The sequence below is a fragment of the Cetorhinus maximus genome, chromosome 20 (genome assembly GCF_964194155.1).
Source record: "Cetorhinus maximus chromosome 20, sCetMax3.hap1.1, whole genome shotgun sequence".
In the NCBI taxonomy this organism is placed as follows: Eukaryota; Metazoa; Chordata; class Chondrichthyes; order Lamniformes; family Cetorhinidae; genus Cetorhinus; species Cetorhinus maximus.
The window spans coordinates 73763779-73777248 of record NC_135898.1 but is presented as its reverse complement, the minus strand read 5'-3'; the positions used below and the strand labels follow the sequence as shown (position 1 = coordinate 73777248).

The following is a 13470-nucleotide window of genomic DNA, read 5'->3' as shown; positions in this document are numbered from 1 at the left end:
GGCGGCTGGTGAAATGTTTAGTGCGCTGATGGGCCTGCCTGAAAGCCTGCATGCAATTTCAAGGAACATGGAGGATCACAACACCAATTTTGCATAGGGATTTGGCCAAAATTTGGAGCATAATCTTTCCAACATGGAAGTGTCAGCCAACTCCATTAGCACACTTGTGGGCCCAACCATGATGTCTGAGCTACTGTTAGAGCATTAGTAAAAGCCACCTAATGCCTGGATCCTTCAGTGGAAATTCAGACTTCTATCATGCAAGTTTAGCTTGCTACCATGCAAGCTTTGACTGCTGCCATTATGGCTGTGGATACTGAAGTGACAAGGGGCTTTCTGTAAATCACAGCAGTTCACCAATCTGTCCTCCAACAGAACGCTAGGATTGCTGAGGCACTACACTGGGGTCTGGCAGTGCACTGGGGTACTGGCATTGGCTCAGTGGAGCATGAACCTCTCTTTTCTCACCTGCCATTCCGCCAGTGGTCTTGCTGTTGCCTATCAGTTGGCCGGCCCAGCCAGCTGCTGCCCACGCGAAGATGCTGATGTCTGAAGCCAGGCTTTATAGGCCCAGTGCTGCTTGAGGTAATTCTTCCAGGCCATCTTCAGTATCCCTCACTGAAAATTTACAGTCTTTTACTGGCCCTGCTGCAGCTACTGGAGTAGCTTTGTGTAGGACCACTAGAACAGGCAAAGGCACCTGTCAAGACAGGCACTAAGGAAGTGCACAGGGTGATTAGTTGAAATTTATGTGCAAGATGGTATGACTTCATTTATAAATTTGTTGTGTAATGTTCATTTTATGATGGTTTTTACTTTGCATTGTGGCCAAGTGCACGCTGTGATGGTCAGTCACAGAGAGAAGGCAATCTGTTGGACAGTTGCCCATAGACAGAAAGGCACTTCCTAGATTGCCTTCTCCCCCACCCTTCCTCTTCTGTTCCCTTCTCCTACTTCTCAGCTGCTCACTGTATAGCTGGTGGCAAGGCCCGTGCCCTTATGATGGTGAAGTTGTGCAACACACAACAGGCCATCTCAAGTTTTGACACCTTCCTTGCTGAATACTGCAGGGCACCCCTAGAGAGCACACAAATGATTTGGTCTATCCATTTTGTATGGCAGCATGTTTTCAGTGTATACATGCTGCCCACATGTGTGGGTTGTGCAATGGCATCATCAGCCATCTGGTCACCAGCCTGGAGGAAGCACCCCTACTCCTCCTGGCATGCAAGCAATACTTTTATCTCATGGAGTCAGTTTCTCTTGCCTCCTTTCAACTATTGAGTTCCCCAGTGATTGGGAAACCTGGACCGGCCCTTAATCCCACCTGCATTAAAATCAAAAGTGTGTGACTTCCAAGTGGGTTGGATTCCTGTTTCAGATTTCTAACCCCAACCCACCTTTTTGGAAGGTAAAATTCATCCCCATGATATACTATTCTATGATTGTGTGATTCTGTGGCATGCAGTGGTGTCAGTCTGGGCCATTCGTGCTTCGACTGATGCAAAATGGAGAAAGAGGACCTGTGCATGCATTAACCACTGGACCCAGGAGGAAATGAATGACAGCAGAAAAGGCCTTTGTTGCTTCAATCTGGCATGAACCCGTGACCTGACACAAATAAGAGTGTGATAATTGTGCCTAGCTGGCACACACTCTAAACTGGTGTGTTTATCTCAGCTTTTATGTGAGTTTCACAAGCAAAACTGAGGTTCTTACCATGGGCCATTTATCTTGTCTGCTGTGTTGAGAATCCAGTTGCATCCACATGGGATAGTTTGTTTGCAGCAGAGAAAGGGTGATTTTTGAAAAGAAAATGTATTGGTCTGTTTAAAATTTCTAGCTCTAAATTTGTATCACCATGATCTCTACATTGTCAAATAGCTTTAAGTATGCTGGATCTCTTAACCTGAATTGAAATACCCAAATTTATCATGGGTATATAACACGTCTGATTTATGCATGTTGAAATTTCAAGTCACTTTCTCATTTTAACATCTCCGGTTTAACTGTTAACATTCTTGGAGAAACCATCCAGATTTTGTCTCATTTTTTACAATTAGATGTTTGAGAACAAAGAAGCTTTGGCAAAGATCTTGTATCTTCTGGCAGTTCTGGCTAATTGTGAAAAGAACCATGGTCAGGCTAAACTGCTCTTGAAAGAGGCTCAAAGTATTGGAGGAAATGAATACTTTTGGTATGACACAATTACTTGCCTGGTATGCACAATTAAGGAAGAGAACCTTGAGGATTCAAAGGAACAGGTGAGAAAATAATGGCTGTGCCATTCCGAATGTAACAAACTTTTAGGAAAAATAGATAATAAAATAAACCAATTCAAAAAAGAAAGATTTCTGTTTATAAAGTGCTTTTTCATGAACACCGAGTGCCTTGAAGTACTTCAGAGCCACTGTAGTCAGTGTTGAAATGTAAGAAATATGGCAATCAATTTGTGCACAGGAAGCTTCCACAAAGGGCAAGGTGATAATGACTAGGCAGTTTGTTTCTGTGATGATTATTGAGCAGTAGATATTAGTCCAAGGTACCGGCGGTAACTGCACTGCAGTTCTTCAAAAAAGCACCTTGGATCTTTTCTATTCTCTTGAGAGGGCAAACTAGACCTCATTTTAACATTGCATCTGAAAGATAGCATCTTCAGTTGTGCAGCACTTTCTCAGTGCTGCACTAGAATGTCAGCCTTGATTTTCACACTCCAGACTGGAGTGGGACTTAAATTCAGAACCTTCCGATTCAGGGGCATGAGTTCTACCAACTGAGCTACAGCTGACAATTCAGGGCTTTATCTGCTATAACCATGAATGCAGTAAGTCATGTTCCTACCAATTTTGCACCACCATGGGATGAGAATGAACTTAGAGTCTCCATAGAATGAACATTACAATTTTGTTGTTGCAGGAAATGCACTTCCAAAGGTGATGTGTATTTCAAGCATGTTTTGTTTTTATCCCACCTTCCAGGAAACTCATTGTCCCAAACTGGATATCTCTTGCTTCTAAATCCACTCCCTCAGGATTTGTCTCAATCTTCCTTAATATCAAACTACAGCATCTCTTGACTGCTGTGCTATTCTAAATTGAGCCCAGACCTTCATATGCTCCAATTATTGATTTACTTCCATGAAAAATCAATCAGAGTAGTTAAATGGTCAGGTAAGACTTGTTCACAGCTATAGATCAATTGGACTTTGAATCTCCAGTCACTCTTCCAACAATATACTTCACTTCTCCAGTGCTGTAGTAATTACTTGGTGCTAATGTCACAGCACTGGATGAGCGAACTATGGCTCTATTCTTGGTTTGGAGTATTAATCGGGCAGCCAATAAGTTGAGAAATTTTATTGTTTGTCTCATGATTATGTTAGAAGGTCCAAATCATTTTGATGATTGGGTATTATTTAAATTTGACAAGTAAACTACCAGTATAAATATCACTGCTCAACATTTACGAGGTGGGGGGGAAATACAGCAGCTCCGATGCTTCTTTAAACCAAGCTGTACCTGATCAAAGAGTAAAGCAGAATACTTCAGATGCTGGAACTCTGAAATAAAAAATGCTGGAAATACTCAGCAGGTCAGGCAGCATTTGTGGAGAGAGAAACAGAGTTAATGGATGGAATCTTGTGCCCTCCCCCACAGTGAGTTTGGTGACGAGAGGGCATTTAATCAGGTGGGGATCCCACCACCTTCCTGCCTCCACTGCAATTAAGTGCTTGACCGTAAGGCCTGTGGACGGCTTTTCCGCCCCACTACCAATTGAGGCCCTTAAGTGGGCAATTAGTGCTCACTTAAGGGCTTCATCACACTTCTCATAACCCAGCTGCGGGTGCGGGGTCGTGGTGGGTTTGGTTGCGGGCTCCCAGGTGTTCCTTGTTCAAAGGCATTCAATCCCCACTGATAGCTGCCCTTGCTGTCGATTCCCCCCTCCATCCCTAAACCGCAACCCATGTCAAGTGCCTGAAGACGCAAAATGTGGCGGGCCTTCCTGAAAAGAGGTGACACAGGGCTCTTGTTAACTCTCTAGCCAGCAGCCAAGAGCCATGTCACCTGCACAGGATTTTGCCCAACTTTTCAGGTCGGTGACCTTTCATCAGAGCTGGGAAAAGTATTGTAATCTACTCATATTGTAACCTCACTTCAGATTTCTTTTTTTTTCTTGAAGTTAGGACCCTTGATCCACTGCAAAGGATCTACTAATGTATAAGCATTTATACTTTCACTCAGAGGTTCACCTTATCTTCTGCAAAATATGGATTATACATTGACCCAGAACTTCTGCGGAGTGGCAGTCACCCTCGGGTTGCCACTTCGCTCCTTTTTACTTACCCAGTTTGGGAGCTGCACATTTCTCACCTGATCTTCCAACCCAGGCCTGGTGACAAATGTGTCGTGCAACAGCCCAAGAGCTGATCAAGGGGTGGTCACAGGGTGTTGGGTTGTCGGGGGTGGGGGTCGAGTGATTGGGGACTGGCCGGGTGATCAGGGAAGTGTTGGATGGTTGGGTGGTCTGTGGGGGGGCGGGGGAGGTTCAGGTTGTCGGGGTGGGAGGTGGGCCTCAGGAGGGTGTTTGGAGGGTCAGGAGGGTGGTCGGTTGGTCCCAAGGGGTTGTCTTGGGGTTGGGAGGGTATTGGGTGGTCCCGAGGGGTGGTTGGGGGAGTGTAGTCAAGGAGTCAGAAGGGTAGTCAGGGAGATGGGGGTTAGTCAGGAGTTTGGGGGGGTAGTTGGGGAGTTGTAGGTGGGGTGCCCAGTGAAGGGGTGGGGGGCTGGTGGTGGTGGTCAGGGAGGGGATCAGTAGTACAGTTACCTAGGGACAGAATTTTCCGGTCGGTGAGCGAGGGCGCGCCCACCGAAATGTAAGCTGCCTATTAAAGCCATTAAGAAATCAATTGAGTCACTTGAGAACGCTGCCCGTCCAACCTTAAGGTTGGCAGGCAGGCGGAAAGCCCAAGCAGCCTTCGCGTTTTTCAGGAAACCACATCCATGTATTAAATTAATTAATTAATTAATTTTCATAAATATAAAAACATGTCCCCACTCATGTGACATAATCACAAGAGGGAACATGTTTAAATAAATTTTAAAATCAATTCTTTCATTATTTTAATATCCATTTAACCTCCCTGAGGCAGCTCCATGCCTCGGAGATTGCTGCGCTCTTTCGCATACATGCTCTTTTCGCATCTCTTTTCTCTCCCTCCTCCCCCCGCCCACACAGGCAGCGCTGAGCGCTACTGGCCGTGTATTACGCTGGGTGGACCTCAATTGGCCCGCCCGCGTAAAATGGCAGCACAGAGCCGATCGCAGGCGGCGGTCGGCTCCATGACCGCCTCCGCCTAGCCCGCCTGCCATAGGAAAAGTCCTGGCCTAGGAGTTAGGAGTGGTTTCAACCCTTCTAACTTTTGCTGGCTAACTATTCTATTAAGAGAGTTGGAACCATTCAAAGTCTCCATTTTAAATTGGAGTATTGAACAGTTTCAGATGCAGGGTAATTGCCCATTGGAAGTTTAAACCTCCCGGGCGATTCCCTTGCAGCGCGCGAGTGCCTGTAGACTTCTGGGTGGGTAGGGGGGTGGGAGGGGCCCTTCTGGAAAACCTCCAGGGAAACGTAAGTTCTGGGTCATTATTTTAGCCAAGGATATCCAATCAGTTCTGCTCTGGCACTCCTGTAGCAATTCCAATATGTCTAGATGCTTCACCATGATTATGGTATCACCTGACTTAAAATTCAATTAATATAGCAAACAGCTATGTAATGTAATGACTTGGCTGCAAAAGTAGATTTGTAACAATTGTTTAAAATATTTTAAATCTAACCACCTGAAATTTATCTTTCTCGTCTACATTTTTGGTGCCAGAAATAACAAAATATTGAAGGAACAATGAATGATCACATCAATTAAACACTTTTAAATAGCCACCCGTCCTATTATCCTAATACAAAAGGAAAATCCTGTGTAACTGGAAATCCGGAGTACAAAGAGAAAATGCTGGAAATCATCAACAAGGTCATGCAGTATCTGTGAAGAAGGAATGTTCCTTTCTCCACAGAAGCTGCGTGGCCTGCTGGTTAGTTCCAGCATTTTCTGTTTATGCACCATATTAACCCGATGATTTAAAGTAAACACTCCCTGATATTCCTCAACTTCCTGCCCTCGAGCATTCTCACCTTTTTAAGATGTTCAACAAAGCCAGAAGTGATAGTTTATTATTAAGTCTGTCACCGTGTCCAACCTCAAGAGTTAAGAGAGGAAATGCTTAAGGGTGTCCTGCACTAATTGTATAAAAAATTGTATTTTATTTTGTTGTTTGTAAGTCTTTTGATTACGTATATAAAAAATTGTATCACTATATTTCTAGGTTTGCAACGTCTTAAAACAGGGCATTGCAGGATATAAGGCTGCTTTAGAAGAGAAACCTAATCGACTTTCAGTTTTTACATTTATGATTACTTCAATGGAAGCCAGGTAAATTCTACGTAATGACAGAAGTTATGAATTTCTCTGATTTTGAAGGGAATTGCTCTAACTATATCAGAGCACAGTGCTACTGAGGATAATGCTGTGGGTTGGCCATTTTTAGTTGTACTGATTCCAAAAACATTTCCCAGAAAATTATTCAAATTACGTAATCAAAAAATTAAATTGCATGAATACCAAATCTTGCTGAACATGAGGAATTTGTGCTTTGATACGTAATTTTCATAGTCTTAGGCAGTCCCTCAGAATCGACAATGTCTTGCTTCAACTCCAGTTTGATTGGTTCTGAGATAGCTGATAAGTCCAATGCAGACTTGAAGGGCCGGGCAGATGAGGTGTTTGGAGGTTTGCTCTGATGCCTCAACTTTGCCTCTGAGTTCCCCCGACAAAGTCTCTCGATGTGTTCGGTGTCTTCTCAGTTGGTCAAGCCAGGGACTGCCATGAGTTGGCAGCTATGTTTGACCTCTCCTTTGAGGGCAGCCCTAAAGCATTTCCACTGTCCTCCTGGGAGTCTCCTGCCAAAACCGAGTTACGATTTGAATATAGTTAAGCATCAGTGCCAATTTTTTTTTTAAAAAGCGCCAGTTCAAAAAAAAAGGCCACTGAATATTTTTATGAATTTCATCACCCACCCACCCCTCAACCCCTGTACCCCTCCTCTTAGTCACTTAATTGCATGACACATTTCTCCATTGAAACTAATTCAGGTAGTCTATTAAAAGGCATCTGCTAGTGATATTGCGTAATGGGTCACTGAAGGCCAAAAACAGCCCAAGGAGTTTTAAAAAAAATTTGTCCACTTCCTTCCTTTGTGGAAAAACACCATACCATTGCTCAACACTGATCCCAAGCAATCTCACCAGATTTTTGAGATCACATTGTATGCTGATAGCTAGGAACTACCACCTCAAGTTTCAACATCTTCTGATTTCAAGCAGGGCAAGCCTACAGCCAGCTTAGTATATTCTTTGAAAATAGATGGCCATTGATATTCGGCCTGTCATGTCTTAGCTGGCTCTGTCTAAGAGTAACATAGCTAATCCCATTCCCCTGCTCTTTCCCTGTAAATTTCCTTCTTTTTCCAGTCACTGATTTTTTTTCAAAGCAAAATCCGTTGTCTATCTATTGTGTATATTATATATTAAATTTGGTTTTGCTTGTAGGTTGATATCTATTGAAATAAAATCCATGAAAGCATCAGACAATTTTAATTTAAAGAAACCTGAGAATATGCAAAAGCTGTTTTCAGCTTGTGCTAAGATGGAACAGCTTGCAAATACTATGCTGCAATATGGATACAGAGAAGAATCAGTGGACATAATGACAGAACATGTTGGTATACTAATGTAGGTTCATTTACATGCAATTTTTTTTATTGTGGCTGTCTATATACTTTCAAAAATTCAATGTATGTAGAATGCAGGTCAGAAAAGTAATTGTTCATGTTAGTCTTTATTTTTGTAAGAGTTACCTCTACGTTTATATTGGCTTGCTACATTTTCCCCATTGAACACTGCACCCTCATTGTTCTTATTTTTCTTTTGGGGAGAGTAGCGAGAAAAATAGAAACTTTAGCATTAGATTAAGGGTTTTATTTACATTGGACACTACTTAATTTCAATTTTGTTTTCCTAAAGCTTGCTTGCTAAACACAGCAAAGAAGAATCAAAGCACCAGCACCTGTTGAATGCGTACGCACTAATAAAGAAGGCCATCTTGATTGAAGAAGAGGCTTTCAGTGACCTGATGAGCTTGTTGCCACTTAAAGCGGTAAAAAAATAACAGATTTTCAATGACTGACCTTTATTCATTTATCTTAAAATTATATTAGAAACCATCTCAACAACAATGAGTATATAGCATAGACCGTATTCATTTTCTGCTTTAATAGTAAAGTAATTATTATGTGATTGGAACTTCATATTGCATAATGCGAGAAATCTTTCAGCTTCCTCTTCCCATTTTGTTCTGACAGAACTGCTGCCTTCTATATTCTACGCATTGGCAACTCTTGAAAATCAGGCTGCATGCTAACTATTCATAGGTTTTCAAATAACACAACTTTGGAATGTAATTCAAATGGTAATATGTTCCTGGAGTTCAGAATAAGAACTATTTGCTTTCAAAAATTTGCTTTCAAACAACAGCGAGGCAAATGGCACTTGCCATCACTAATGCACAAGTAGTGCATCAACTTCAAGAGAGGGGCAGATTTATGTTTAAATTCAAATATACAAACTTTGCAGTCCGAGTTATGCCGCTCTGCTTCACCAAAATGGCATCTCTCTGTCTGCCTCACTATTTAAATGCATTGAATTTGTTTGAAGTTGCAACATTTGTGTGCTCGACGTGAGTTAAACTTGGCAAAGAAATTTGAGTCTTACCTTTTCAAGTCTAAGTACCTTTTTAATGATATGTGTTAATTACTGCCAATCAACGTTTTTGTTTTTGTTTCAGATTTCCAGCATCCGCAGTATTTTGCTTTTATCACTTTACATTACACTTCCTTTCAATCCTTGCGCTGTTAATTGCACAGTCTGATTGACGGCAATCTAATTGGTTAAAGAAATACAGAGTTTGCTCAGGCCTCAGGTGCCCTGCTTCCTTCATTGTGTTATCAATTTCCACTTTTAGCCACTTTCCATGGGAAAAGTGCAAGGGTGTTCTAACTAAAGGCACTTGCCATTAGATGCCCTGATTCCCTGATACAGCAAAATCTGGGAAAACGTGACTTTGTTTTTACTTGAAAATCGCTTGGGGAGAATTTTCTCCCTGTTGGTGGGCTGTTCGGGGGGTGTGGTGCGGGTGGGCACTGAGCTGATTGCATGCGCGCGAAAGAGCGCAGAAATCTCCCTGAGGCACAGATTTGCCTCAGGGAGATTAAGATCAAAATGAAAGTTTGAAAAAAGATCGAATAAAATTATTCAGACATTAAGCCATGGTGAATAATCCAGATATTTTTGCATCAAATGTGGTCTTATTGACACTAGTGGGAATCAATGTTTCAAACTCACTAAGCATTGAACTATCACCCAAAAATAAATTGCTGCAGGGTCTGCTCTCTCAATTTAGCGTTTCTTCTGTGTACCCATTCTCCCAGTACACAGGATTGCTGATATGACACTATGGTGCTCCAGCTACAGTTTCCAAAGCCTAATTGCGAATGGGTTGAATTTGTTTCTCTCTATAATTTTAACTGATTAGCTCAAGTTGACTTTACTGATCAGATTAGTGCTGCTCCTGTTTTGTGGGCATTCCAGTTGGCCAATTTAGCATTGTTTGTTTCACAACTGATTTATCAACTGATGTGCTAGCTCAGAGCTTCCCTATGCACTTAGTTTAATCTGCTGCAGACCAAAATGGGTTATTTTCAAAAACGATTTCATCAATATAAATTCTGTCACATCAAGCTTTGCCAAGACAATCTATTTGACCTTTATATTCCCAGCATTGATTTCAGTGGAGCTGCTAAGTTGACTTCTGTGGATGAGCATGTACTGCTTTTAATGCTCACCCCTATAGCTGGGAAACCTGTGATAACATAATGGAAGACAAATTTTGAAGCCAAATAGTTTATAGAGAAGGGAATCATTTAAAATGACTAACCTTAGATTTTTGTTATAGGTCAAGCTGGTCTAGCAGTTGATAAATTAGTTCTGCAGTACAGCTGATCTTGCTTACAGGTTAGCTTTTAATATAGCAACCAGCTACTGAAAACATTCAACTTGAGATATGGTCAAATTATCAGCATAAATGGGTTTTGTTGTTTATAATACTTAGCAGGTCCATGTTACCAAGCAGCCTGTTGTATGAGAACCACTAATCTTGATGACTGCATCACTATTGTGATGATCTTCACTTAAGCTGGAGAAGCTTGCAACCCCTTGCAAAAAAAGGATAAATAGGCAGTAAAAAAAGATGCAAAGTATTTAAGAAGCTGGGAGATGAAAATCTACACACTGTTGTATTTCTTTGTTTGCTTAATATAAACTTACCAATCTCACAGAGGACTGGTAAACTAAATGTCAGTTTGGTTTATTTAAAGATTTATTACAGGATTGCTCATCAGACAAATTAACTATAGAGATTCAACAGCTATTGTTAACAGAAAAGTACCGTTGCAATTCCTTCACACCACATGGTGCTAGCTAAACTGAATGCTCCTTGGAACAATGTCTGCTGGTCACATGGTTTAAATCCTGGCAACTTACTTATTTTTTTAAATTCATTCACGGGATGTGTGCTTCACTGGCTAGGCCAGCATTTATTGTACATCCCTGGTTGCCTTTGAGAAGGTGGTGGTGAACTACCTTCTTGAGCCGCTGAAGTCCATCTGGTGCAGGTACACCCACTGTGCTGTTAGGATGGGAGATCCAGGATGTTGACCCAGCAACAGTGGAGGAACGGCGATATATTTCCAAGTCAGGACGTTACGTGATTTGGAGGGGAACTTCCAGGTGGTGGTGTTTCCATCTATCTTCTGTCCTTGTCCTTCTAGATGGTAGTGGTCATGGGTTTGGAAGGTGCTGGTCTAAGGAGCCGTGGTGAATTTCTGCAGTTCTTCCTTTAGATGGTACTCACTGCTGCTACTGTGTGTCGGTGGTGGAGGGAGTGAATGTTTGTGGATGTGGTACCAATCAAGCGGGCTGCTTTGTCTTGAATGGTGCCAAGCTTCTTCAGTGTTGTGAGAGCTGCACTCATCCAGGCAACTGGGGACTATTCCATCACACTCCTGACTTGTGCTTTGTAGATGGTGGACAGGCTTTGGGGAGTCAGGAGGTGAGCCTCAGGATTCCTAGCCCCTGACCTGCTCTTGTAGCCACAGTATTTATATGGCTAGTCCAGTTCAGTTTCTGGTTAATGGTAACCCCCAGGATGTTGATAGTGGGGGATTTAGTGATGGTAATGCCATTGAACGTCAAGGGGCAATGGTTAGACTTTCTTTTTGGAGATGATCATTTCCTGGCACTTGTGGACAAGTACTTGCCACTTGTCAGCCCAAGCCTGGATATTGCCCAGGTCTTGCTGCATTTGGACATGGACTGCTTCAGTATCTGAGGAGTTGCGAACGGTGCAGAACTTTGTGCAATCATCAGCGAACATCCCCACTTCTGACCTTATGATGAAGCAGCTGAAGATGGTTGGGCCGAGGACACAACCCTGAGGAACTCCTGCAGTGATGTCGTGGAACTGAAATGACTGACCTCCAACAACCACAACCATCTTCCTACGTGCTAGGTATGACTCTAACCAGTGGAGAGTTGTCCCCCTGTTTCCCATTGACTCCAGTTTTGCTAGGGCTCCTTGATGCAACACTCGGTCAAATGCTGCCTCGATGTCAAGGGCAGTCACTCTCACCTCACCTCGGGAATACTGCTCCTTGGTCCATGTTTGAACCAAGGCTGTAGTGGGGCCAGGAGCTGAGTGGGCCTGGCAGAACCCAAACTGGGCGTGAGTGAGCAGGTTATTGCTAAGCAAGTGCTGCTTGATAGCACTGTTGATGACTCCTTCCATTACTTTATTGATGACCGAGAGTAGACTGATGGGGCAGTAATTGGCCGTGTTGGATTTGTGCTGCTTTTTGTGTACAGGACAAACCTGGGCAATTTTTTACATAGCCGGGTAGATGCCAGTGTTGTAGCTGTACTGGAACAGCATGGCTAGGGGCGCAGCAAGTTCTGGAGCACAAATCTTCAGTACTATTGCTGGAATGTTGTCAGGGCCCATAGCCTTTGCAGTATCCAGTGCCTTCAGCCATTTCTTGATATCGCGTAGAGTGAATCGATTTGGCTGAAGACTGGCATCTGTGATGCTGGGGACCTCCGGAGGAGGCCGAAATGGATCATCTGCTCGGCACTTCTGGCTGAAGATTTTTGCAAGTGCCCATGTTTAACCTGATGCCACGAGACTTCATGGGGTCCGGAGTCGATGTTGAGGACTCTCAGGGCAACTCCCTCCCAACTATATACCACTGTGCCTCCACCTCTGCTGGGTCTGTCCTGCCAGTGAGACAGGACATACCCAGGGATGGTGATGGTGGTGTCTGGGACATTATCTGTAAGGTATGATTCCTGAGGATGAATATGTTAGGCTGTTGCTTGACTGGCCTGTGAGAAAGCTCTCCCAATTTTGGCACTAGCCCCCAGATGTTAGTAAAGAGGACTTTACAGGGCCGACAGGGCTGCAATTGCCGTTGTCATTTCCGGTGCCTAGGTCGATGCCGGGTGATCCGTCCGGTTTCATTCCTTTTTTGTGTCATTGTAGCGGTTTCTTACAACTGAGTGGCTTACTAGACCATTTCAGATGGCATTTAAGAGTCAATCACATTGCTGTGGGTCTGAAGTCACATGTAGGCCAGACCAGGTAAGGACGACAGATTTCCCTCCCTAAAGGGCATTAGTGAACCAGATGGGTTTTTTTACAAAAATTGACAATGGTTTCATGGTCATCATTGGACTTTTAATTCCAGATTTTTATTGAATTCAAATTCCACCACCTGGCATGTTGGGATTCAAACCCGGGCCCCCAGAGCATTACCCTAGGTCTCTGGTTACTAGTCCAGTGACAATACCACTACACCATCGCCTCCTGTCTTAATTGTATTCCACACTGGAATCTTCCAGAAAACTGGTCAACTTGTAATGCCAGATGTCAGGTGACTCATGGCAGCCATCTTAAGTCAGTGACTTTGCTTGTTTTTTAAAAGTTATTTTTAAACAGTTTAATATATTTGATTAGCTAATGAAATTAGAGGTTAATATCACACATGCACAAGTCACATCATTGTGACACAGAATGTATGGCATTTAGAAAAGATTTGGTAGGAATGTGAATTTTTATAATATTTTGCAAAAAGGCTGAAGTCCTGCATCTGTACGCCAAAAGGAAGTCACACACAATCAAAGGCTTGCAGATTTATTAAAGATTAAATTAACCTGAACATGCTTATGAACTGTCACAGAAGATGCACATATTGG

The 13470-nt window shown here is 42.9% G+C and overlaps 1 protein-coding gene across 1 annotated transcript in view; it reads left to right on the top strand.

The window, feature by feature from the left end:
• cfap46 (cilia and flagella associated protein 46) overlaps positions 1-13470 on the top strand; it is a 229251-nt gene that overhangs the window by 164886 nt on the left and 50895 nt on the right. The window contains exons 35-38 of the mRNA XM_078565203.1: positions 2064-2264; positions 6375-6481; positions 7657-7839; positions 8131-8263. Of these exons, the coding sequence (XP_078421329.1) occupies positions 2064-2264; positions 6375-6481; positions 7657-7839; positions 8131-8263 (624 nt within the window). The remainder of the gene's footprint in view (positions 1-2063; positions 2265-6374; positions 6482-7656; positions 7840-8130; positions 8264-13470) is intronic.